General features: G+C 51.8%; 2 protein-coding genes across 7 annotated transcripts in view; both read right to left on the bottom strand.

Moving 5' to 3' along the window:
- Positions 1 to 6,190, bottom strand: part of CORO2A (coronin 2A) — a 55,072-nt gene extending 48,882 nt beyond the window's left edge. The window contains exon 1 of the mRNA XM_041763935.1: positions 5,876 to 6,190. The gene's annotated coding sequence lies outside the window, so the exon portion shown is untranslated. The remainder of the gene's footprint in view (positions 1 to 5,875) is intronic.
- Positions 6,191 to 10,305: 4,115 nt separating this feature from the next.
- TBC1D2 (TBC1 domain family member 2) overlaps positions 10,306 to 26,963 on the bottom strand; it is a 50,439-nt gene continuing 33,781 nt past the window's right edge. For 5 of the 6 annotated variants that reach the window (XM_041760491.1, XM_041760493.1, XM_041760497.1 and 2 more), the window contains 7 exons: positions 25,384 to 25,494; positions 19,906 to 20,093; positions 18,343 to 18,819; positions 14,613 to 14,733; positions 12,458 to 12,643; positions 11,533 to 11,654; positions 10,306 to 10,852 (listed from right to left, as the gene is read on the bottom strand). In XM_041760491.1, the coding sequence (XP_041616425.1) occupies positions 10,645 to 10,852; positions 11,533 to 11,654; positions 12,458 to 12,643; positions 14,613 to 14,733; positions 18,343 to 18,819; positions 19,906 to 20,093; positions 25,384 to 25,494 (1,413 nt within the window). In that variant the 3' untranslated portion in view covers positions 10,306 to 10,644. The remainder of the gene's footprint in view (positions 10,853 to 11,532; positions 11,655 to 12,457; positions 12,644 to 14,612; positions 14,734 to 18,342; positions 18,820 to 19,905; positions 20,094 to 25,383; positions 25,495 to 26,963) is intronic. The other variant, XM_041760492.1, reaches the window with a different exon arrangement.

The raw sequence follows: 26,963 nt of genomic DNA, 5'->3' as shown, positions 1-26,963 counted from the left end.
CTTTTGTTATCTGCAATCTTGGACTACAAGCCACTGCCCAAAGTTCATTTCCGTCTCCTCCTGCGCTGGTGGGCCCTACCTGGTTCAGCCAGGTGTGAAGGGTGGCTCCACTGTGGTGGAGGTGCTCTGGCTGGGGCAGGCTCCATCCCCCAGCCTGAGCCAACACCCTTTAGGTAGCCATCGGAATAGCAACAGTAGCACAGGTCACCTATTGAGCACCTCCGTGTGCCAGCACTTTCCACCTACATCTCACTTCATCCTGCAGCTGGCACCATTATGATGCCATTTTGCAGGCTGGGGGGGGGGGGTGGGGGGGCAGTGGGGAAGACCTGGCCCCAGGCTCACCTGGTAGCTGTGCTGGGACTGGATGCCAGGACTGCATCCTTAGCAGCAGGCGGCCCCAGGAGTTTGCTGGCATCAGAGCCAGAAATAAATGCACAGTCAGAGAGTAAGAGACAACTCCCAGGGGGCCTGCAGGCCTGGCAAAGCCCCACACTCTCCCTCCCTGTCTCCTGGCCACCTCCCACCCAGGGCAGGCAGGAGGGATGAGACTCGAGCTCAGGGAACTGCGGGCCTGCCCCGGCAGTCCTCGGCACTCCCTGTGGGCAGGGTCACGCCACTTGCCAGCCCCCTGCAAGCTCTGGGCTCCGGGCCAGGCTGAAAGCAGCTGTCACGTCAACCCTGCATAAGTTCCCAGCATCCTGTTTCTTCTTAGTAGAATGAGACTTCACATATCTGCTCCCAACTGGATGAGAGATGCTGAACAAGGCCCTGCCTTTCACTGAGCCTCACTTTCCCTATCTGTGAACTGATGCTGGGGTGGGCCGAGTGGGGGGGGGTAGGTCCCAGTGGAACCCACCCACTGGCATTCCAGGTAGCACAGCACAGTGATTAAGACCCTCGACACTGGAGCCAGATGACATGGTTCAAGTGGATGACCCTGTCCCAACTGCCCAACCCCTCTGGGCCCCAGCGGCCTAATCTGTAAAATGGCGAGAAAGAGTAGAAAAAAGATGAAGTAAATACACCAAAATTTTTATATTGATTATCTGAGATGAAAAGAGAAGACATGGATAACTTATTTTCTGTCTGTTTTCCTTTTTTTCTAAATTCCCCATTACTGTCAAGTATTTATAACAAAAAAACAAATATACTTTCTTTGTAAATTAACTTTATTGAGATATAACTTACATACAATATAACACACCCATTTTAAAAAGTAGTAGTAATAAGGAGAGAATTGATCCTCCAAAATGCCTTGAGGATTGAAGGGGTTGATGTACATAAAATCTTAGACGGTGCAGGGAGCAGAAGTGCAAATAAGTGTTTGTTAAATAAATAGGCCAAGACCAGCTTGGCTTCCTCCTCCTCCTGCTCCTGTTCACCTGGCCTGGACCCCCCTCCTTACTCCCAGCACCGAGCTTGGCAGATCCTCTGCCCCCACATTCACTTCAGGTTCGCTGAAGTTCGCTTCCTGGGTCCAATTCATCACCCCAGCCTGGATTTTTTCCACAGCCTTCTCTCTGCACCCCAGAGGAAACACTAACACTCAAATCTGGCCATGCCCTGGCCCTGTCCCACGGCTCCTCACCGCCCTCTCTCTACTAAGAGCCCCAGCTCCTCTGAGAGACATGGTCTTAGCAAGCTACCGAATGTCTCTGTATCTTTGTTTTCTTAACTGAAAAAGAGGAGTAAAAAGAGTACCCTCGCTGTGGAGCGTCTGGCTGGCTCAGGGAGTAGAGCATGCAACTTTGATCTCAGATTATGAGTTTGAGTTTCACGTGTGGGGCATAGGGTTTACTTTAAAAAAGAAAGAAAGAAAAAAAACAGTACCCCCCCATCCCAAACTTGGAGGGTTCCATGATGTACAGGGCAGGTGCACAATCTGACCACGGGTGGTGCATCTTACCAGTCCACCTGCCTTTTCGGTCACTCTTCCCTGAACCTGCCAGGCAAGGGCCTACCTCAGGGCTTTTGCACCCGCTGTTTCCTCTACCTGGATGGCTCTTCCCCAGAAACCAGCCCAGCTCACTTCCTCACCTCCTTTAAGACTTTACCCAAAAGGTGCTTCTCAATGGTCCCCCCAATCACCCAATTTAAAATTATAACCCTGTCCTTCCATTCCTCTCCACACACCTGAAGCTACTGCTGTGTTTTATTTGTTCCCTCTGCATTTACCACCAATGGCTTTACTTATTATCGTCTTTTTTCCCCTATTAGACTGTAAGTTCTTTAGGACAGATTTTTTTGATCTATTTTATTTACTGTCAAGACTCCTGCCTCCACACCAGAAAATACCTAGCACTACATAGGTGCTTAATAAAAGAATAGCTGAATGACTAAATGAATGAATGTAAAGCACTTAGGATAGTGTCAGGCAGGCGGGACATATTATTATTATTATTATTATTATTATTATTATTATTATTTCTACAAAGTGAGGCTCCCATGCCCTTTCTCTCTGACTTTTCCAAGCTTATAATCACACTTTCCTAGTCTCCACTGCACCCTGCCCATCTCTCAATTATGGTAGGGAGCACAGGGCTCTTTAATTATATCTTTTTCCATTTACACTGAACTGAATGAAATTGCCATTTCTTGTAAGTCAAAACAGTCAGATATTGGCCATTTCAAAGGGTTTAATATATTTCTCATGGCAACAATGCAGGGCCCTAGGAGGTACCTCCAGGCCTAGGTGCCCAATAAATGTTTGCTCATGGAAGTGAAGTCACCAATTCCTGGCCCTTCGTATGAGATGTGCTTACAAAACACCTCTAATCTGGTCTGAAAGAGGCAAGGCACAGCCTTTAGACTCAAAATAACAAACAGAAGATCCTGCTGCAGTATTTTCTGGTCTTCCTGAAGCATCTCTGTCCCTTGATTATCTGGCAAAGAAAAATAAAAACAAAGCCACACTACACTCTAAAACAATCCAGGTTCTGGCCATTTGGAACTAACAAAAGTCTAAGGCTGAATGAAGTCCCTTCCCAGGGGAAAAAGGCTAGCTGCCTGCCTCTAAGAAGATTCATTTAAGGATGGCGGAGGAAGGCTAAAACATTCTTTGGTTGTCACCGTGGTCACTGTTCCAATGCAGGCTTTGGTTACAGAGATCTGTTAGACCCCCAAGGTGGGTTGTTGGAGCTGAAAGAAATTCAGCAAGCACTGAATCTACCCTGATTCACAGATGGGAAAAGTGAGACCAGAAAGGGGAAGGGACTGACCCGAGGTCACACAGAGGAGAACGTGAAGAGCTTATCCTGGAATCTGGGCCTGCTAACGCTAGTCTAGTGGGCTTTCCTCTGGACCACACCGCTTTTATGTTGGCCAGATTCCAGCAATGTAAGCCTTAATGCTACTATGTTTTAAGCTGTACTTTTCAAATGATGTTTATGAAACCTCAGATAAAGCTCCAAAAGCTTCACTGTGACACTTGTTAGAAGGGCACCTGGGTGGCTCAGTGGTTGAGCATCTGCCTTCGGCTCAGGGCATGATCCCAGGGTCCTGGGATCGATTCCCGCACATCAGGCTCCCCACAGGGAGCCTGCTTCTCCCTCTGCCTGTGTCTCTGCCTCTCTCTCCCTGTGTCTCTCATGAATAAATAAATAAAATCTTAAAAAAGGAAGCTTATTATAATTAACAGCATTACATTAATCTCTCTCTACAGTTACTTCCTTAGGGTAAGGTCGTCAAAGTAGAAGTCTAGCAGCAAAGGGCAGTTTAAATCATTTTCATGAACTTTTGTAACAGGCTGCCAGATTGCCCTGCAGAATTAAATGCTGCTGGAGAATTGCCCACAGCCTTGCCAGCAGAAAGGTTTATCCTTTTGTATTTATTTTCCCTCATTTTATAGGAATACATACAGACTGCTTTCACCGACTATATGGTATGTATTTTCCAACAAACAAATCCATACTCTGGTCTAGGAATCAGGATCCTGGGTTTGGTGGCTGGTTTGCTGTCTCAGCTTTGACAAATCATGTTCCCTCTGGGGCTGGGCGATGCCTATCTAGACAATGATGGGGTGGGAGAGATGATTCCTTCAGATCCCCTTCAGCTTGGGCATTCCCTAATTCCATAGTACATTTTCAAATTATTAGCATAGGATGACTTTGTAATAGCCAGAATCTGTCATGCCCCTAAATCAGGCCAAAATGGGTGCCTCCTTGCACTAGGTGAGCAGGAAAACAGAACCCAGATTATACAGATGTAGAGATGACAAGAGACTTAGGTAACACTTAAGCTTGTGTGTTGGGGTTACGTTCAAGTGACAGCACATATACTTAGTCTGCTTTTACGATGGGGTAATAATACTCATTTGCGGTCTAGCTGCAGGCTGGGTGAGGTTCCACCATAGCCAGAGGGCACGGTCATGGCCACTCTCAATCAGAACAAGAATCCCAGACTTGCAGTCAAAGGCAGTTCACCCCTAGCAAGTGCTCATCCAGCCTCTGCTCACATACCTCCGAGGACACTGAGCTCACCACCTGCCCCGGCAGTTCCTCTCTCCTTTTGGCAGTAAGAACACTCTTGGGTGGGAGCAGGTCATAAAGCGGACAAGAGGGACCCGAAGGCTCAGACTTGATTCTCAGAAACTACTCCCTCAATCAGGGTAGGCAACAGGAGAAGACGGGGAAGCACTGTGGGCAGGAAGGACCTGGAACGGGCTCCTCCTTTCACTCCAGACCTCTAAGGCAGCTGCTAACCCACAGGTGCTCCGGAAGTGCAGGAAGGTTAGGGGACACATTCCAGTCCTGATGCAGGCGGGTTCGGAACAAACCCCAGGCTCACCACTACTTGCTCTGGGGCAGATACCTCAGCTCCTGCCCCTTCCCTTTGCTCCCTTGGGCCCTGGCAGGAGACAGAGTGCCAGGCTTGGGGCAGTTCAGCCTGGAAGTGAGCAGATTTAAGGGACCAGATGAGTGCTCCAGGATGGAGGAAGAGGAGTAAGATGTTGTCTGCGTGCCCAGGGCAGGACCAGCAGCTTCCAGCTGTTTACAGTTAGTGCCATCCCCATCCTAAGAGGTGTGTGATGGGGGCAGCAAAACCTTCCAGTGAGCGACCAGGCCAGATGCCAGAGGTCTTTTTTTTTTTTTTTTTTGATCCTGAAAGCCTAGAGCCACAGTCCCTCAGACACTTGCTCTGTCCCAGATCCAATCCCACTCAGACACAGCTCTCTTGGCACTGCTGCCCCTCTGAGGTCCACGCACCAAAACCTGATCCAGCCCCATCATAGCTGGCGGGGCAGGGAAGGGGAAGAGGAGGTTGCAAACCATTCTCTAAATCCTGGAGGGTTCACGGGTCTGGTCGAGACAAGTCTGCAGCCGACGGTCCCCTCACCCCCAACTCCGGGCTCTCCCAGCAAGACAGACTTGGTGGCGGCTCTGACGGCCGCACCCTGCGCGCCGGGCGGCTCGGCAGGGACCTCGGGCTGTCGCCCCCTCGTTTCCTGTACCTGGAAGCTGCGGCCCCGCAGGTCACCGAGCGGGGGGGCGAGTCGGGCCGCCAGGGGGCCTGTCGGGACGGGCTTGCCACACCCAGCGCGAGCGGCCCTCCCTGCGGGCAGAGGGCGGGCGGCGCGGACGTGCGGGTCCAGCCCGGAGCCGTCGGGAGCCTCCTCGGCGCGGCCTCTCCCAACAGCGCGGGGCGGAAGGGGCCACCACTGCGCCCGCTATGCCAATGGGGAAACTGAGGCCTGGGGAGGAGCGGCGCCTTGTCAGGTCACGCCGAGGTGCTGGAAGCCTGTCCCCCGCGCCCCGCCGGGTCCCCCGCGGCGCGCCGAGCCCAGCATCCCTCCCAGGGCGCTGCAGCCGGGGGCGCAGGGCGCCCGCACCGTGCGCACCGGGAGGGCACGGCTGGCGGCGCGGGGCCGCCCTACCTTGGTGACGGCCGCGCAGGTGGCGGTGGTGGCGGCCGCTCCGGCTCCGGCTCCGCGCTCCTCGCAGCCCGCCGAGTGCCCGCGCGCGGCGCCGCCGCCTCCTGCCCCCGCAGCCGGGAGGGCGGGGCCGATGGGCGGGGCCGGGCACGAGCCCCCCCGCGCGCCCCGGGCCCCCTCCTTCCCCCTCTCGGCCCGCGCTCCTGGCCCCCGGCACGGCCTCGGGGCGCGCGCACGCGCACTCGCCGCAGTGATGGGGCGGGCTGCCCGGCGGCCGCGCGGAGGCTGGGGTCGGGGGGGGGCGCCCTCGCTGCGCGCCGCGGGGCGAGGGTCTTGGCCTCCCGAGCCCCGCTGCCCCCTGGGTGGAGGGAACCGGAACCGTAACCGTGCGCGCGTGCGACACCGGCTTGGGACCTGCACGAGACGCTGGGTTCCCGGCCGGCCAAGTGCGCGCGCAGAGCCCGCCACCGGGGGCGGCGCCTGGTGAACCGCGGCTGCTGAGGAATCCTCGCGGCTCCCCAGCCGGCGGCGGGAGCGCCCCGTTCTCTCGGCGGCCGGCAGGGGGCGCTGCCGCCCGGCCTCGCCTGCTCCGGGGCCTGAGCGCGCGGCGCGGACGGAGGGGGTGGGAGGCTTCTCCTTTTAACACAGCTCCTGCCGCCGCACGCTTCAGTGCATCACCTCACTTTGCACGAGCCCACGAGGTCACACTATTGCTATTCTACGAATAAAGTAGCCGAGGCGCCGACGGGCTAAGCGGCGTCTGAGATCACACAGCTGGGCTCCCAGGCCCACGCCGAGAGCCGTGCGCCACCCCGCCCGCCAGGAGCAGGGCTTTGTCTCGTCCAGTGGGGTCCCTGGAGCACCGGGGCAGGTGCCAGCTCCGGTGCGGTGAACAGCGTACTACGTACTTTACATGTAGTATTTCATTTCATCCTCGTGACCCTTTCGTTCAGCCGCTATTACCCCCCTTTACAGCTAAGAATGTTGAGGCTTAGAGCGGACTATCTCCTCGGAAAGAGGAGCCAGCCGCAGCCTGCGACTCCTTCGCTGGTCCCCGCTCCCCAGCCCCTCCCCGCGGAGGCCCCGCCCCAGGCACTGGGACCTCCGGGGCCATGGGCTTATGGACTGCTTGGGAGGTCCCTGGGGGGTCTGCTGGGAGGTCCCTGGGGGGCTTTGCAGTACGCGCAACCCAGGACCCTTTCTGGGGCTGCTGCCTGTGTGCATGTATGTACACCTGTGTGCGGGGACAGGGTGGGGGTGGGGGACCCTGTTCTCCTTTCTCCCTAACCCTGGGCCTTTCGAGGAAGGCTACCCTCCCCCAAACATCTTATGAATTGCACACGTGGGAAACTGAGGCCAGAGCAGGGATGACCTGCCCAGGGGCCCCTAGTTAGAAAAACATATGGTAAGTTTGGCCTCAGAGTTGGGCTCACCTGCCAGCATCTTCTATCGGGTCTTATGGTTGATTGGGACAGGCCAGGAAACCACTGCCCCCTTCCCTTCCTACATGTCAACACGGCCGGCCTCCTTTAATGGGCCACGTGTGGGCAAATATGCCTTGTGCAGGACCAGAGCGTGTGAGGAAGGGTGGCAAATTCATCTAGCTGCCCAGAATGGAGCTGTCTGGGCAATATGGCCTGTGCCCTGGGAGACTGAACTCAAGAGTGAGGAACGGCAGTGCCTGGGAGGTGAGGTCCTGAGTGTGGGGGGAGCGGGAGTGGGGGTCTCCAAAGTAGTAGTAGTCTCTTTATTCTTGAGGAAGTTGCCCCAGGGAGCCCCCTCCCCTATCCAGTGCAGCATGGATGGCAGCTTGTGGGGGCTGAGTGGGACAGAGATGCTCTGAGAGATCCCATCCCCTGGGGTAGGAAAGGGGGGCCTGTGAGGGATCCGATCCTCTGGCCCTAGAAGACAGCATCCCCTGGGGAAGGGGGCAACAGCTGTACTGCAGAGCTAGGAATACGACACCAGGGGTGGGCCCCAAACAAATGCCTTTCTGCCATTCTGGAAGAAGGGGGAGGGAGGGCAGGCAGCAACAGCCACAGACCTTTCCTGAGGTAGGACACCCAGCCCCCCCCCCCCCCCCCCCCCCCCCCCCCCCGCGCCAGTCCCTGGTACAGCCTGTCAGGTGGATGCATCTTCCATTTTCCTTTGCCTGGAACTATCCCAGGGGCCCTATACCACTTGGAGAGCTATAGGCTGGGCCTCTCTTTCCCCTGGATCTTTTGGTGTTTTACGCCCCAGAGAAGTGGAGGTGAGCTGGAAAGAAGCCTCCCTGGTCTTACAGTTAGCACCTCAAAGGCTTGAGCATGGCTTAGCCACTCAGCAGCTGTGGGACTTTGGGCCAGTTCCTTAACCTCTCCAAGGCTTCACCTTCTTGTTTCCAAACTGAGCGTGGCCTGGAGTGAGCAGTGCTCTGGACAGTCAGTTCTCATTCCTGGCTCCAGCTCCAGCATCTCATTTCAGGACTGGAGGAAGCTGGACCAGAGTCAGTCCTGGGGTCTCCACCCCTCCTGCTGTATCAGCATGCCCAGGCCCCACAACAGGCTGTGCGGGGCACACAGCACCAATATTCCTTAAAAGCTGCTTAGGTTGGGGCACCTGGGTGGCTCAGTGGCTGAGCCTTTGGCTCAGGCTCTTGGGATCCCCGCAGGGAGCCTGCTTCTCCCTCCACCTATGTCTCTGCCTCTCTCCGTGTCTCTCATGAATAAATAAATAAATAAGATCTTAAAAAAAAAAAAAGCTGCTTAGGTGATTCTATGGTGCAGCCAGGTAGAAGCCAGGGGTTACCCTGCCGGGTCCATGACCAAGCACCACACCCTCCCCTGGTCCAAGAGGGGCAAAGTATAGGCCCCCAGCTGGGGGGGTTGGGGAGGAGAGATGAGGAAGGGAGAAGAGGGAGAGAGAGAGGGTGAGGAGAGTGGGCCTGAGGAGGAAGGGAAGACAGGAAAGGAGGAGGGGGAGGGGGAGGGGGAGGGGAGGAAGGAGGCCTGAGGGGGAGAGGAAGCAGGGCAGATAGGAAGGGAAGAAGGGAGAGGGGAGTGCCGCTTATCTGACAGCCCCAGTGATCTGGGATTGTTTATTTTTTGCTGAGGAGGGACTCTGAATTTCAAGGCTGGAGCTGAAGAACCAGCTGGGCCCGGCCTTCCTGGAGCCTCGGGCCTCTTCAGAGCCCTCTGGGTGACATTTCTCCATAAAGAGGCCACTCCCTGCTGGAGGTGGCACTTTACTCTGGTGCCAGCCACCAGCGTCCTCTCCTCTAGCCCTCCTGGGAGCACTAGGAGGCTGGACCCCTTGCTTGTCAATGATGCCCTTAGAGGTATAGCACCCAGCCCGCTGGGGGTGCAGCTAGGACCCTACAGGCCACCACCACGCCTCTCAGATCTCAGCAGATGTAAAAGTTTAGCAAAAATGAGGAAGGTCATCAAGACCCTACATGGGGTGCTGGTGGGAGAGAGCCCTGGGGCTGGCCCATAGCCCGTCATGTGGGAGGAAAGTACTCTGAACGGCAATTCCCCAAAGCTGTGTAGGGGGCATGGTGTCGGGGAACTGGGTGCCTGGAGTGCCAACTCCTCAAGGGTCACACTTGGGGGCGAGCAGGCGGGTCCCTGGTCCCCAGGGACAGGTGTGCCTCCTTCCCAGCCCTGGACAAGATCCTCAGATCAGAGTTAGAAGTTTCCATGCCAGAACCCTCCGTCCCCCATCCTTCCTGCCTAAGTCTACTCAGTGCGAGCCTGTACCAGCAGTCAAGGGTTTGCTTAGACACTAGCGGCCAAAATCACTGATGTGGCCTTGACCCCCTGCCTTGAGGGGATCAGGGGAGGCCTCTGACCACTGAGGAAGGGCCCCGAAGAGCCCAGCAGAACTGAAACAGAGTTCCTGCACACGGTGGGTGCCGGAAGAGCCAGCCCTGACTTGGCAACAGGCTGTAGCTTTGTCCCTCTCACCACCTTTTCTGCAGCCTCCAGCCACTCGTTTATTCAGAGAAGAGGTGACTCTTCGTGCCTGGGCCTGTGAAGCTGGCAGAAGGAGACCAGACAGTCGGGCGCCTGACCCAGCACTCTCTGCCTTGAGGCCCACACCACGTTCCTCTTGGTGTGGACAGGGGTTCTCCCTCGGAACCTCCCCCCCACCCCGAACGCGCTGTGAATGGAAAGGAGGGCATAGGTGCCAGGCTTAGGAACCAGGCCTCAGTGCACGGGAGCTGGCACTGGAGAGGCGCTGGGGCCCGGGGAGACACAGCCTACCTGCATGGGGCCCTCGCTCCTCAGGGAAGCGGGGGGGGGGGGGGGGGGGGCAGCCTGCAGAGATACCCACAGAAACCGAACGCAGGGATGTCCCAGGGTTGCCCTCATGATGCAACACCCTGGAGCCCCGGGCCCACTGGGGAGCAGCTGGTTACTGGGACTCATTCAAGTTCCAAAGCTTGTCAACTCTTTCCAGTATTTCCACTGTTTTATACAGATAAAACTTAAAGAATGTTCAGGCTACCCTCTGAGACAGCATATTCTTGCTCGTCTGTGCTAAAGTGCTCTGTGGAAGAAGTGAGAAAGGGGTGGCATCCCTGGGTATGTGCTCACGAGGGGATGACCCAACCAATGGCTCCATGGCAGACAGTGTCCTGACGAGGAGACTGAGGCCTAGAGAGGGGAAGGGGCTTGCCCCACGTCACATGGTGATGGGACTTATGGGCGGGACCACCATCCCATGGCCATCCTCCTGGGGACCTGACGGCCAAAGGGGAGAAAGGGCTTCGGGGAGGGCAGGTGGCCAAGTCAGGGTCCCCCCTCCCCCTCGTCCTCACTGGTGCAACCCTCTGGCACCGCTGGGTCTTGGGAGTTCCTAGTCTCCAAGTACTCGGCCTTCAGCCGCTCCAGCTCGTGCAGCTCAGCCTCCAGCCGCTCCCGATGCGCCGTCCGCAGCTGCCGCAGCTGCTTCATAGGGAAAGGGTTCATGTCGTTGAAGGCGATGTTCATCAGCTTCCTGGGGGGAGAGCACAGTTAGTCCAAAGCCAGTGCCCTATCAGGTCTGCATTTGCTGGGCCTTCCCAGGCACCCTGGCATTTGTTCTGTCCCTGTGGCTGAGGCCCTAGCCCCTGCCCACAGGCAGCTCACCTTCCAGGAAGGAAACCGTGAATAAGAAGACAACTTCCACCCAAAGTGATGTGTACTGAGGCAGGAAGAAGCTTAGGGCTTTGGGAACTCTAACACAGTAAGGAAAGGTTTATTAGGGAAGGCTGCTTGGAGGTGACATGCAAGTTAGGTGTTGAAGGACGAGTAGTAGTTGGCCAGGCAAAGATGGCAGTGGTGAAGGTGACAGGGGGGCATTTTAAGGAGAAGAAACTGCAAGGCCAGAAGTCCAGACGTTGGTGTCCTAGGAACTCAAATAATTGTTTGGTAGGATGATAGGGTGTGGGTATTAGGGGCAGGAAAAGGTGGGTAAGAAATGAAATTGCGCAGAGGCCTTGAATGCCACGTGAAAGGGCGAACAGACCACTGGGGCAGTGGAATGTCCCTAAAGGTTTCTAAGCCGTAGTGGGGGATCGACACCACTAACAAATCTCCACTCAGCAAATACCCGCCTACCCTCTTCTACGTCCTGGGGGCATGTGTGGGTGGTGGGGGTGCCAGACAGGCAGGACTGGGGGCAGAATGGGTTCTCACTGGCTGTTGCAAATGGTCTTGGTGAAGAAGCGCAGGTATTGGTAGATCTCCAGGCCATCCTGCAGTCTCAGGATCTCCTCCTCGTTGTACTTGAAAATGGCCAGAGCATAGCGGAATACCACCTGGGGGGCAAGTGGGGGCTCAGGTGGGGCACGGGGGGTGGCCAGGGTAGGTAATCCCCAGGGGGAGGAAGACCCCCTACACCCAGACAGTGTGGGACCCCCCCCAGACAGGCTGCAGAGGTTGAAAGCTTGTGTGTGCGGAGCCCAGGAGGCAGGGGCAGATGGGGGAACCCCAGGGGGAGGAGGGAGCACAGCGTGGAATCCGGGCATGGGGACCAAGTGCCTGGCTCTATCCTTACTTGTCCCGGGGCCCTGGGTGAGGTGCTACTCTCTTGGACCCAATGGGGGTAATACTGTCTTCACATGGGGTATTAGTAGGAATCAGAGTGACAGATCTGAAGGTGCTCTGTAAACTGCAGTGTGGTAACGTTCTCAACCACTATGGGGAAGAAGGGAGGCCTGCCCGGGGTCTCCTAGAAAGGCAAGAGGTAGAGCTGGGACCACACCCATGTGCCAGCCTCCCAATATGGGGCTCAGTCCAAACAGGAGGAAGAGAAAGAGGGGCTCAGGTGACTGGATGGGCAGTGCAGGGAATAGGGACGGGCCTCCTGGATCCCGGCCATGGCTCTTCCCTAGGAAAAGGAAATCCCCCCCAACTTTAAGACACATCTTCAGAGGCAGAACTACCCCTCCTCCTTGTGTGTGCAAAGCACTTTAGTTTATAAAGCCATGCTCCCACGAGATGTCCTCAACAGCCTGACCAGGGGAGCACTGTCTTCCCATTCTCCAGGGGCAGGATCGAGACCCGGAGGGCTGAAAGGCCTTGCCCAGGACTGTCCTGCTCACCCCTGGCAGTGCCCTACCTTGGTGCCCTCATACAGGAAGGCATCCCAGACCCGGAGAAGGATGTTGCTGATGAGACTGTCTGCAAAGACCACGAGGAACCAGTTGAAGGTGATGAAGGAGAGATCCACGCGGTGCTGGCCCAGGTGAGCCATCAGCCTGGGCAGCTTCTCTAAGAGGAGGTCCTGGAGCACCCGCTGGTCCACCTGGGAGCCAGGGAGAGAGGGCCTGTCAGCTGCCACCCTAGGGAAGGGGCTGCCTGGCTCCCTGCCTGCCTTTCCCACCCAGCCAGTCCACACACAGTCCTAGAGTTCCCCCACTCCCTCACTCCAGGAGCAGAGTGACTGGAGGATCCCCTCAACCCCTGCCTCGTGGCCACCACCCTGCTGTTCCCAGCACAGGCTGGCAGTCTTCTGGGCTGGAGGACTGGGCTATGATATGGAGGTCTCTGTGGGCTAAGTTCTTAGCCACTCGTGTTCTGGCCCATTTGCCCTCCCGAACCCAAAGCCAAGCAGCAGTTCAGACTTGTACTGGCTGACACCACGGCCACATCTCTACAACCATTTTGGGCCTGACATACAAGATGTTCAGTGCATCCAGCTCAAGACTGAGGGTAATTTACTGAGCTTAAGATGCCACTGAACCTGCTGAAGGATTCACAGATTTGCTGACGTGATGTCTGGGATTTATTTCAAGATCACCAAAGCAAGAGGAGTGGGTGGGAGTAGACAGGGAACAGCAGTTGCGTGTCTGTGTTGATAATTATTCAAACCAGGTGATAGATACAGAGAGGTTCATATACTATTTTCTCTATTTTTTGTACATTTAAATTCTTCTACATTAAAAAAATGAGAAACAAACCTTCCAACAACCCTACCACAGCACCCTGGTTATACAACACACCTCAGTTTCCAAGATGTTGAAGCATGACAATAAAATATGGAACATTTCCCAGTCCGCCCTGCAGCGAGGGGTGCCATGTGAGACAGTCCTGACCAACAAGGTGTGAGCAACTGCTGGGCGGGGAAGCGGAGCCAGCCCCTGCCTTCCAACCCTCTGCTTCTCCCAGCCTGGACCACGGCCACAGTGCTGGAGGTGGTACTGCTGTCCTGTGACCATGAATGGGGTGCTGAAAGCAATACGTGAGGGATGGCCCAGCAGAGAGCCTGAAGGGGGCAGTTGGGTCTCTTTCTGATTCATGACCTGACGAATCCTCAGTCTCAGTCTCTGACATCCCTCCTTCACAGCGGACACCTGTGTGTCTGCTGACCACCACCACCACCACCCCCGTGGTTGTCCTGCAGGAGGAATCAGTGTTGGGTGATCCTAATAGGAAAGGAAAGGAATGGGGAGGGGGGGCAGGAAATGGCTTGGTCGGTTTGGGGGTGGAAAGCGAGAAGGTCTGCCACCCACCCACCCATCCACCCACTGGCCTCTCCGCATAAAGCAGACAGCTCAGATGCAGCGGGAGCCGGATGAGGAGTGAAGTGAGAGAGGAGATGGGAGGTCGAAAATGGTTTCACATTTACACCTGTCAACAAGCCCAAGAAGTAGTACTTCCATCCCAAAGCAGACAAACCAGGTATTCAGAGAGGGGATGTCGCAAGGCCATGCAGCTGGCTCGGGGAGGGTGGGCTCTGGCCCTAGCTGCCCCTGACTCCAGGGCTAGTCTGGGCTGAGTCAGAGGGCGGTGAGGCTGTAAGGATGGAGATAGCTGCGCTTCTCGGGAGGCCGTGACCAGTGTGTGTGAACGCTAGTCCACACGAGTCTTACTGACTCCTACTTCCACCCACCTGACCTCTATTTTGAAATTCTTTACTGGCAAAAAGCAAGAGATTCTAGATTTTCTTCTCCTTCCCTCACCAATAAATCATTTCTGAAAAACATAAAACTAAACAACAAACAAAAAACCCCCCAACCATTTCTCGTGACATTGTGTCACTACTGGAATAACAACAATCTACCCCGTGGGCAGGGCCCCAACAGCTGTAGAGGCCATCTGCTCACTTGAACTTCCCAGGAGTCCCAGGGAGGGGTTACTGGCCCCATGTACAGAGGGAGAAATGGAGGCCTGAGAGCTTCCTGATTCTTCTGAGATTCACTGGCTTGAAGGAACCACTCAAGGGGCACCAACTTGCATGGCCTCTCCGTCCCATCGATCCCTGCCCTGCTCACCTGGGATGACGTCAGCGTCTTGCTGTAGTAATCAGCCGGCATGATGGTCTCCACAATGGCCACCAGACACCAGAAGGCACTCTCCTCCTCCTCCAGGACCAGCAGAGCAATGGCTGCCAATCTGGAATGGGAGGAAAAGAGCACTGGGGTGATGTGTAGAAGTTGTAGCCAAGCAGAGGGTGGCAGAGGTACATCCCTGGCTCCCAACCCTACTCTCTAACTAGGCTAGTGTTCTGGAACCTGGGGTGAGATGAACATGCTTTTGGGGAGGATTGCATGGGGGATTTCCAGAGCAATGAGGAGATCTGAGTCTCTGGAGCCCTGTTGCCTAGGTGTGAATTCTGGACCTGCTGCTTCCTGGCTGGATGATCGTGGGCAAGTTCCTAAACCTCTCTGAGCCTCAACCTCCTCATAATAATCACTAGACTACTATGAGGATGAATGAAGTTAACATGAGATGAATGCCCAGCACACTACCTGACATGTAGTGAGTGCTTTATGAATGTTAGCTATTCTTATCTTAATATCCACAGGCTTTGAGATCTTGGCAAGTGTGCTAACCTCTCTGAGCCTTACTTTCATCATCTGTAAAGCTGATTTAACAATCTCCACCTCCCAGGGCTGTGAGGCGTTTTGAGTGGGAAGTCAGACCTACATACAGGGCCTTGCTAACTATCTGGCATATAGCAGGTGCTTATTACACAGAATTCCTTCTCTCCTTTGCTTCCCTGTCCCCTAAAGTTATCACAGGGCTCCAATGAGATCATGGTAAGAAAGGAAGAAAACCCCACAGTGCTGAGCAGGGCTGTCAGCCTGGAAGAAGTACTGTTTTCTCTACTTCTCCCATCTTTCCTGGTAGGTCTCACCCAGGGTCAATCCAGGAATACATCTGCCAAAATGCGGTGGTCTCTCAAGATGCTAGGTGAACACAAGGTCCCAAATTCAAGAATGTTTGGGAAATGCTGCATAGTCCAGCCCCCTTTTAGAGTCTTATGATGTACAACATGTAAAAGCCTCTGAGAATTCTGCAGTGACAAGACCCCATGTGACTCTAACCCAAGGCCATCCATCCGGTAGGGCTGTGGAACCCCTTTTGTACAGTGCACCCACTGAACACCCTTAGGAAGATGCCGCCTTAGAGCACTGTGGAGCCTCATGCTCTTGATGGGCTTAAAGAACACCTTTCATTTTCTAGCTATTTATCCCTTTCTGGACTCTCACTAGACTGGATTCATGATCTCCAACCTTTTCTGAGGTTCATACTTTTTAAAGAAACAGGGTCAATTCTCAAAAGAAAAAGGAAACTCCTTTTCTCTACCCAGTAGATTCAGAAGAGATTTCTTCCTACTCTGGCTAAAATACCTGTACAAACCCTCCTGAGTCTGAGCTGAGTGGACAAAAGGAAGAGTCACAGATCTCTTGGGACATAAGAAGCCACCCTCTCAAAGCTGGGGAAGGAGGCCTTCTGAGGTCATTTAGTTCAGGGACAGCAATGTATGAAACTGGCCACCACTCTTTTTGGTCTATGCCCAGGGTAGACATAACTGATTGATCATTGTGCTCTTTCCCACTGACCCTGGAGGCTGCCTCAAAAACTCACAAGACAAGGCAGGTGCTTCCTATTGGTCATCCCTGGGTCTAGATAAACTTATTGCAGAGATGGGAAGACTGAGTCTTGGGAAGCAGAAGTCACTTGCTCAGGGTCACGCAGTCAGCTGGTGGCAGAGTGGAGACAGAACCCAGGGTTCCCAAAGCCCAGCCTGGTGTTCTCTCCACCCTACCCCATTCCACTGGAGTCTTGGGATGTGCTCAGTCCAGGAGCTGGCTGCTGGCACCAGCACAGATTTCTGCACACATTAAAAGGTCAGTAGTGAGAGGCTGCTCGTACCAACTAGGGCCTACCAGCTGTTCAGGGCGGAAGCCAGATTCCAACTTAAGGCATTCAGGCTCAAGTGGGTCTGCAAAGGAGACAGCGTGGTGATGTGAGAAAGAAACATCTAGTTCTAATGCACTCCACTTATATTTTACAGAGAACTGGTTTTAAAGTTTTTTCCCTAGGTCAGCACTGTATCATTACTATGACATATGTCACCCTCTAAACAGGAGAGTGTTGCACAGAAGCCGGGTCTGTCCGGACGCTGTGCACATGGTTCTACCGGCTGCCACTAGATGGCGCCACTCAGAGAAGTGCAAGGGGCCTGCAGGGTGGGGCTTAAGGGCCCCACTGTCTGACCCTGAAGGGGCTCTTCCTATGACAAATAACTTTGGATTTCAAGCAATATGAATATCTGCCTAAACAAATATCAGTAAAAAAAAAAAAAAAAAGCATTCAGATAAAGAGTTGAAACACTCCTGGGTGTCACCCCCACTTGCTCAGTCTACATCTCCCTCCACAGCCTCACAACTGCCTTTTTCCACATAGGCAGAAGCTTCTTTCCTTCTGGAAGGTTTGTCTCAAGACCCTTCCTGCTATAGGATTTTCCCCTGCCCCTTCAGCTTAGACTGGCAGTCCAATGTTTGACTCTGAATTTCCAGCCACTGAACATGTATATATGCTCAATTTCACCCAATTTAGGCAGCAAATCAGTATCAAAAATATGTATCCTTAGGAATCATTCAAATTTGGGTAGGGACTCCCTGAATGTTTATTCTGTGTTAAATAAATGTCACACATTGCCTATTCTGAAAAAAAAAAAAAAGGGCAGAATGTCTTATGTAAATTTTGCTTGAGTATATGCATATTAAAATTAAATTGAGTCCAAACTTGCTTTGGGGAATATTTGAAATTATGTAACTTCTGTCTAGATAGCCGGGGCCTCCATGAGAGTCCTCTACAGTGCTGGACAGGGCAGCCCTACCAGGTCACCCCATTCCACCTCACCTCCAACCCCAAGCCCTTATGTCCTGCTGTTGGGCCAGAAGCAGATATGAATCCAGGCTGGGCCAATCACATTCCTTCCTTTGGAAATTTAGGCCTGAGGACATGAGGATATTGACAAGTAGGAGGATTTGGGGCAAAGGCTCTAGACTCAGGGGCTAAGGTCTCCAGTCTGACAGCCTTGAGGGGCCCTAAATGTCCAAGGAATGATGGACAGAGACTGGTCTGCTGAGAAAAGGAAGCAGACATGTAGAGCAAGAGGGGCCAGAGATGGTGTGGCCCCCTTGAGGGGCTGCGGGGCAGGACGGGGCTGCTGCACAACTCTGGGACTTGTCCCCATGGACTGGGGCATGATCGGCAGCCCTGGGGTTGTGTAGTGCCGGGGCCCTGCTGGTGAGAGGAGGTGCTTTGGTTTCTAATGACCATCTGGTCTCACCCTCTCTTTTCTTTTCCTGGCTTTTATGAACTTCCCCTGTAACATTTACAAATTCTTTTTCTTGGGCTCCCTTGAATGGGTTTCGTTTTAAAGTAAATGATCCATGACCCAGACAGTTCTGCGATATGTGAGTTGAGTTGTGCACTACAAAATTCCGGGGTGGGTGGGGGGGACCGTTCACAGTGCTTTCTTTATGAGTGATGATGAGTGGCGCACCCTAAGTGCAGATCGAAGGGGAGCCCCTCTGTCTTGAACCCGTCCTTGTCCTCCTCTTGAACATGTCCATGTTGTTCCCATCTGTATGGCGGAATCAACCCTCCTGGACTCACCTCTCCAGGTTCTTGGGAGGCTCCAAAGGGACCGAGGGGTGCTCTAAAGGATAAAGGTTGTGCCCTCACCAGGGCTGTGATGCTCACCTGTTCAGGCCCTGGCAGTAGCCGATGGTCGGGTTCTGCCAGGAGAAGGCCAGCAACACCCGGCGCAGCTTGTCGGGGAAGTTGGAGGTGGGACAGGTGAAGTGCTTGTTGCTGGGGAAGGTACGGTGCAGGTCCAGCTCAATCTGGCGGGCAGCAGGGTGCTCGCGGACCTGGCCCCGGCTCAGCAGCTCCTGGTAGCGGCCAGGGCTCTGCAGATGCTGGACGCGGAGGTGGACCAGCCACCTCCAGACACGCGGCCGGTGCTCTCGGGGCACACCTGCCCGCAGCAGCTGCTTGAGCTCCACCGAGGGTGCGAGATCACTCAGGGCAGCCCAGCGCTCCCGCAGCGGCCGCTCCACAGCCTCGTGAGCCAGCAGGTGGTGTGAGTGCACCTCTAGTGCCTGGATCTTGGCCAGCAGCTTCAGGTCTTCCATCTCATAGTTGGGCACCGTCAAGAAGCCATACTCATCATACTCACTGCCAGCAAAAGCCTATGTTAGCAGCACCTTGCAGAGCCCTTCCCTGGATAAGGGGCAAGGCAGGAGGGTGGGGAGGGGGAACCCCAGGCAAGATTCCTGTCTGGGCTTCACTGTGGGTTAGCCATGCAGCTCTGGGCAGGTCACTTCAATTCTCTGCACTTCTGTTTGCTCATCTATACAATGGGTAAAAGAATTCCTGTCCTGCCTCGCAAAGATCCATTGACATCCTCTGTTGTAAGATGCTGGGGGCCTAGACAGTGCCTGGTATGTAGTTAAGTGCATAGTAAATGCATTCTGTGCAAATATAAAGGACCCTCTTATTACTCCATGAAGCCTTAGGCTCAAGGAGTCTGGCACTGCCAATCCAGAATCCCACTGGCACAGTGAGTAAGCCCAGGGATGGATGGGGAACAGACAGCATCAATGACAAGTAAGATGGGAGAGCTAGGGATCCATCCCAGAGGGCTTTTCACTGATTCCACATTTCTTTGCCCTTACTGTGTGCTCTGCATGTGCTCTCTCATTTAGCCCCTGCAAAGTGGGGATCTTAGCCCACATCTGATGGAGGCTGAATATGTGGCCCATAAAGGTAAAGTGACTTGTCCAAGGTCACATGGTGAAAGAGCCCTGTCTGGCTCCAAAGCCTGGGCTCCTTCCACTGGGCCGCCCCACCTTCAGGGGCTTTAGACCCCACAGCCAGAGCCCCTTCTGGTACAGTCAACTGCCTATGGTCACTGTGCTTGGCAAGGACTTGGCTCAGGGGAGGCAGCTGGCTTGTCTCCCCTCCTCCCCTCTCTGACAAACATCTCTGGGAGACAGCCTGGGAAAGTGGGGAAAATGGAGCTCTGGAGCAGACCCAGGTCAGCTGCACTAATATACTCTGTGGCCTTGGGCAAGGGGCTGACTCCTCTGAGGCTGTAACCCCTCAACTGTAATGTGGGGCTCATCCCCACCACTTGCTCTTTATCTGAAGGTACAGGAAGTAAGTGATGTGCAGGGCTCGTGCGCGGTCAGCAGGGAACCAGCACCAGGGCTGGGGACCCTCAGGTCACGAAGACCCACCCTCGCTGGCCGCTGGGCTCACCTGATGGGGCTCAGCTCCACGCCGTCGGCTGAGGCCTCCCCGGCTTCCCACTGCAGCGCCTCCTGGATGAGCTGTCTCAGCAGCTCCGAGCACTCAGTGGCCTCACCCCCCATGGCCTCCTGCAGCCTCCGCAGCCCGGCCAGGTACTTGCTCTCCACCTGGCAGTTCTTGGCTTGGAGGTAGGCACACTGTGGAAAGTGGGATGGGGCTGTCAGGCCATCTGCTGGGCCTGGGCCCACCGAGAGGCTGAACAGCTGTAGGCAGCAGAACCCTTCTCAGCCTCATCTCCCATGCTCTCCCTATCCCCAGCCAGTCATCCAAGGGACAGGAAATGGGTCCCACACCTGAGGGTTTATAGCAAGGCAGAGAGACTCCAGGCAGGAGAGCCAGGCCCAGGGCTGCAGCTGGATTCAGAAGAGGGGAGAGGTGGGCAGGGCAGTGCAGGTTCTCACACAGCCTGCAGTCCCATCCTGCTTCAGGCACTGCTGGTTGGGTGACCTACGACAGGTTACTTAACCTCTCTGTGCCTTAGCTTCTTTCTCTAAACAATGGAAATAACAGAGTCTGCCCCAAGATTCTGGGGAGGATGAGACGAGCTGATGTGTGTAAAGGCTCTCCCCAGGCACGTGGCCTAGAGCAACTCTCTGTAGGTGGCACTATGGAGCAGTGCCCAGGAGATGGCCATGTGGCTCTGGACAGTGCCCGTGTGCCTTCTGCTTCTATATTACCGGCTCTTCCCGTTCCTCCAGCATACCACCTCTCTCCCACCAGTGGCCTTCCTGAGTACTCCCTGCCCCTGTCTTGAACTGTATTTCTATTCCCATAGCTGGGTGTGCAGAGCAGCTCAGGCAATTTTCCTGGGCCCACTTTCCTTCTGTGTAAGCTGGTCAGGAAAAATCGGCCTCAGAGCATCGCCAGCCTGGCTCCTGTCTCATCCTGAGGTGGCAGAGGGGGAGCCTCCTGGTCAAGGCAGCCATTCTGCTGCACTCCTGCCCGGGTTACCATCTCCTGAGCATCAACTCCAGGCCATCCGGTGAGCCTGCTCCCCTCCCCTTTCCAGCTGGCTCCCACATCTGCGTCCCTCTGCCACCAGGGCCACTTCCCGAGCCCCCTCCCAGTACTCTTCTTGGGCACTTCTGCTACAGACTCCCAAGTCTCTGTGCTCCCCGGCCTACCTCCACAAGCCAACTGAGCCCCCAGCTTTCTCAAAACATAAGTCTGATTGAGGACCTCCCCACCCAAGACCCTTCTACAGCTCCCAGTTTCCTCAGAGAATGTCCCAAAGCTCTTCCCTCCCCACTTCCCCCACCTCTCAGTCCACAGGTGTTGACCACGCTGTCTTTTTTCTTGGAAGGCCTTTCTCTACTCTCTTCGCCTGGATAGCACTAACTCACTTTTAGGACTCAGCTCAAGAAGGTACTCCCACCAGGAAGTCCTCCCTGACTTTCTTCCTCCCTTTGGGCCCCAAAGAATCTTGTGTGCTCAAATGCATCTTGATTGTGTTTGACTCCCTTGCTAGTCTGCACACAACCTCCTTGAAAAGTCTGAGAAGGCCTCTTGTTAGTTCCTCTTTAAATGTTCAGTTGAATTCATCAGGAAAGCCACAAGGTCCAGGGCTTTTCTTTGTTGAGAGATTTTTGATTACTAATTCAACCTCCTTACTAGTTACAGGCATATACAGATTTTTATTTCTTCATGATTTAGTCTTGGCAGGCTTTGTGTGTCTAGGGATGTGTCCATTTCATCTGGCGATCCAATTTGTTGGTATACAATTATTCATAGTACTCTTATAATCCTTTTTACTTCTGCAGAATCAGTAGTAATGTTTCCACTTCCATTTCTGACTGAGTCCTCTTTTTTTTTTTTCCTTAGTCCACCTAGCTCAGGGTTTGTCAGTTTTGATCTTTTCAAAAAATCAATTTTTGGTTTCATTGATGTTCTATTACTTTTCTGTTATCCAATTAATTGATTTCTGCTCTAATCTTTATTGGTTCCTGCCATCAGCTAGCTTTGGGTTAGTTCTTTTTCTAGTTCCTCAAGTTGTGAAGTTAGGTTTTGGATTGGAGATCTTTCTTGTTTTTTTGTTTGTTTCTTTTTTAAAGATTTATTTATTTATTCATGATAGACACACACACACACACACACACACACACACAGAGAGAGAGAGAGAGAGAGAGAGAGAGAGAGAGAGAGAGAGGCAGAGACACAGGAGGAGGGAGAAGCAGGCTCCATGCCGGGAGCCCGACACGGGACTCAATCCTGGGACCCCAGGATCATGCCCTGGGCCAAAGGCAGGGGCTAAACCACTGAGCCACCCAGGGATCCCAGATTTTATTTATTTATGAGAGACAGAGGCAGAGGGAGAAGCAGGCTTCATGCAGGGAGCCTGATGTGGGACTTGATCCTAGGACTCCAGGATCACACCCTGGGCATGAAGGCAGGTGCTAAACCACTGAGCCACCCAGGGATCCTTTTCTTGTTTTTTTTAAAGTAAGTGTTTATAGCTATAAATGTCCTCCTCAGCACTGCTTTTGCTGTGTCAAGTTCTAGTACGTTATGTTTCCTTTCTCCTTTGCCTTTAAGTATTTTCTAATTTCTCTTGCCATTTCTTCTTTGATTCATTGATGAAAATATGTTGTTCAATTTCCACAAGTTAGTGAATTTTACCGTTCTGCTTGTTACTGATTTCTAACTTCCTCCTGTTGCAGCTGGAGAAGATACTTAGCATGGTATCTGTCTTTTTAAATTGATTGAGACAGAATTTGTGGCCTACAGATACCTTGTCCTGGAAAATGTCCCATATACACGTGAGGGGAATTCGTGTGCTGTTGTTGGGTAGATGTTCTGTGCTGTGCCTCTTGGATCCACTTGGTTTACTGTGTTGTTCAAGGCCTTTAGTTCCTTACTTCTGTCTGGTTGTTCTAACCACTACTGAGAGTAAGGGTATTAAAGTCTCTACTATTATCACAGAATTACCTATTTCTCCCTTTAGTTCTGTCCGTTTTTGCTTCATATATTTTGCTGGTCTCTTACCAGGTATGTAAATGTTTATAACTGTTGTATCTTCTCACTGTATTGAACCTTTATTAACATATGTCTTTTTTGTAACTCTAAAAAAAAATTAAAGTTTCTTTTGTCTGACATAGCCACCTTGCTCTCTTCTGGTTACTATGGCATAGAATATCTTTTTCCATCCTTTCACTTTTAATCCATTTGTGTCTTTGGATCTAAAGTGAGTCTCCTGTACACAACATATAGTTGGATCATGTGTTTTTATCCATTCTGCCAAACTCTGCCTTTTAATTGGAGAGTTTAATTCATTTAAATTTATTTATTTTTATTTTTAAAAGATTTTATTTATTTGTGCATGAGAGACACACAGAAAAAGGCAGAGACATAGGCATAGGGAGAGGTAGGCTTCCCGAGGGGAGCCAGACGTGGGTCTTGATCCCAGGACCTTGGGATCACAGCCTCTGAGCCAAAGGTAGATGCTCAACCACTGAGCCACCCAAGTGTCCCTAAAGCTCTAACATTCTAAATTGAATTTATACCAGCTTAACTTCAATAACATGCAGAAACTCTGTTCCTCTATAGTGCCATCCCTACCTTTTTGGTTGTTGTCACAAAATTACAGCTTTATACATTGTGAGCACCAAAACATAATAATTATTTTAAATGCACTGGTTTCTGAAATTAGGTAGAAAGCAAAACGTGGAGTTACAAACCAAAGTTGTAGTAATACTAACTTTTAGATTAAGCATTAAAAAAGTATTCTCTTAAATGATGTAGAAAACAAAGGTGGAATTACAAACCCTTTTTACCGTAATACTATGTCTTACAACTGCCCATGTATTTACCTCTACTGAGATTTTTGTTTCTTCATACACCCCTGAGTTACTGTCTAGTGTCTTTCCATCACACCCTCTAGGACTGCCCAAGCATTACTTGTGGGGCAGATCTAGTGGGAACAAAATTTCTCAACTTTTGTTTCTCTGAAAATGTCTTAATTTCTCCCTCATTTTGGAAGAAAGTTTTGCCAAATATGAACTCTTGGTTCATAGCTGTTTTTGTTTTCAGCACTTTGAATATATTGGCCCACGCCTTCTGGCCTCCAAAGTTTCTGATGAGAAATCTGCTCATAATCTTCTTGAAGATTCCCTGTATGTGAGGGGTTGCTTCTCTTTCTGTTTTCAAGCAATCTCTTTATATTTGGCATTCAAAGGATTGATTATAATGTGTCTCAGTATGGGTTTCTGTGAGTTTATACTTACTTGAAAATTGTTGAGCTTCTTGGTTGTTTTTATTTGTGTCTTCATCAAATTTGGGAACTTTTCAGCCTTTATTTCTTTTCATATTCTTTCTGTCCCCCTCCTCTGTCTCCTTCTGGGACTCCCATACTAGTAGTATTGTAGACAGCCCCCATCACTAATCTTGATCCCAGCATGATACAGTAGAGAGGGCATCAGGCCTGGAGTTTGAGTCCTGGTTCTGACTTCCTGAGGCTTCACTGAACCCATACTATAATGGGTACGTTGGTCTGCTTAATGGTGTCTCACAGATCACTGAGACTCTGTTCACTTTTCTTCAAACTTTCTTCTTTCTGTTTCTCAGACAAAATAATTTCCACTCTTATCTTCAAGTCCACTGATTTCCTCCTGCCTGCTTGAATCTGCCTTTGAATCCCTCCAGTGAATTGTTCATTTCAGTTATTTTACTTTTCAGCTCTGGAATTTTTTTTTGGTTTCTTTGTAGGTTTTTCTAAATCTTTATTGAAATTTCTGTTTTGTTCATACATTGCTTTCTTGACTCTCCACATCTTCCTTTTGTTCTTTGAGCATTTTTAAGACAACTGTTTTAAAGGCTTTGTCTAGTATTATCTAGCACGAGGTCTTTTTCAGGGGCAGTTTTTCTTGACTTATATATTTCCTTCAAATGGGCCACACTTTTCTGTATCTTTGTATGCCTTGAGATTTTGTTGTTGAAAACTGGATATCTGAACACTAGAAATCAGATTCTTCCAATTTGAGAAAAAACTGATTTTGTTTTTTGATTGTTATAGGCTGTCTCTGTGCCAATGGTAGCCTAAAGTGTAAACTTAAGCTCTCAAGTCTTTCCTGAGCCTTTCCATGGATATGCATGGCCACTTTCTAATTTCCCCGTATATGCAATTTTTTTGGAAAAAAAGGGGAAAAGGAGAAAAATGAAGGGGAGAGGGGAGGAATGGCTGCCCTCTAAATCCTCTGGAAGTTACTCTAGATGGGAGGGAAGGTGCATTAATGGCTGTCTGTCTCTTCCTCTGCACTTTGGTGATCAGAAGCAGCAATCAGAGCACAGATGCCTGGGGCTGGAAAGGCAGCTCATAATGAAAGGGCACAGTCCAGAGGTAGGGTAGGCAGGTGATAAGGACAGAATGATATGGGGGTGAGAAGGTGATGGACCAAAGAGTGGCTGGGCATGGAGATGGACTCTGCCTCTTACCTTCATCAGGAGGGCCCTCTCCTTTTCAGCCACCCTTCTCCAGATCTTTGTGACCTGATGGATCTCGGAGTTGAGGAAGCGGTTCTGGGTCCGATATGCTTCCATGTCATCCTGGAGAAGAAAGCAAAGCATTTGATGTGCTGTACCATAAATATCTCCCTGGTTCTCACCCTCAACTGCCAACACTTCCTTCCTTTAGAAATTTCTAATAATGACAACAGAAGAGAAAGTCTAAAAGAAGTAGTATTGTAGACAGCCCCCATCACTAATCTTGATCCCAGTAGAGAGGGCATCAGGCCTGGAGTTTGAGTCCTGGTTCTAACTTCCTGGCTGGGAGGCTTCACTGAACAAACCTGACCCTCTGTTTTTTCACCTGTAAAAGGGGCAAATACTATTCCACTGGGCAGCTGGGAGACAACATGAGGTAACGTGTCATAACACTAAGTATAGAGACCAAAACAAACATCCAAATAGTGTCTGTTTAAAAAATAAACATACGTAGTCATATATTTGCAATCATACTAAACAATTTTGGATGGAAAATTTTTTTTACTTGTCTTATTTACTTAATGTCTCCTTGTAAATATATTTGACCCTTCAACAACTCTGGGGTTAGGGGAGCTGATCCCACCTCACAACCCACTCCTGAATAGTAAAAATCTGTGTGTTTATTTTGACTCCCTGCCTCCAAAATTTAAGTGCTGATCACCTACCATTGACTGAAGCCTTACTGAGAACACAAAGAGCCAATGAGCACACATTTCATGAGATATGCGTAGTAAATATTGTATTCTTACAATAAAGTAAGCTAGAGAAAAGAAAATACTAAGAAAATCATTAAGAAGAAAAAATACACTGACATTACTATACTGTGTTTATCAGAAAAAAATCTACCTATAAGCAGACCCGTGCAGTTCACACCCGTGTTGTTCAAGGGTCAACCATACTTCTCTATGTTACATAAGCTTTCCAATGATCATTTTTAATGTCTGATGACTATTCTGTTGGGTGAATTCACTGTACCTTAGTTATAATCATTCTCCTGTTATTTTTCACTTGGGCCCTGAGTATTTTCAGTTGGTTTTGGTTATGAATAATGCTGTGATATGCATCTGTGCACCTAGAGTTTTCTTTTTGTATGCTGTTCAGTAGACAGAGTGAGATCCTGTTGCTGGGGCATTTGAGGAGAAGCTGGCCAAGCACTGAGGAGGCTCAAACAGGGGCCTGAGCCTCAGAAAGGAGCAGCCATAGCACTGGCTCTGAACCTTCATTTTACTGGGATGGATGTTACAGAAGTAATGGACAATGCATGCTCACAACTATACCTAGCAATTCTAGGACATTCACTAGCCAAAACTCAAGCCCTTTTGCTCCCACTACTCAAGAAATGTACTGGGCTGTAAGTGCATGTGAGAGACACTATTGCAGGCATGACCTTGGCTAGGGCCTGATTTATTTGGAAACTAAGAGCACCACACCAGAGATGCCTGTGGCACCTCATTATCAGGGATGGGTCACGTATGTATGTACAGCTCACATCCTCCCTGGGGTGGGGGTGGGGGGTTGCATTTTGGCCAAGA

The sequence above is a fragment of the Vulpes lagopus genome, chromosome 7, assembly GCF_018345385.1.
Source record: "Vulpes lagopus strain Blue_001 chromosome 7, ASM1834538v1, whole genome shotgun sequence".
Classification (NCBI taxonomy): domain Eukaryota; kingdom Metazoa; phylum Chordata; class Mammalia; order Carnivora; family Canidae; genus Vulpes; species Vulpes lagopus.
The sequence above is the reverse complement of the archived record's forward strand: the minus strand, read 5'-3'. Positions and strand labels throughout refer to the sequence as shown.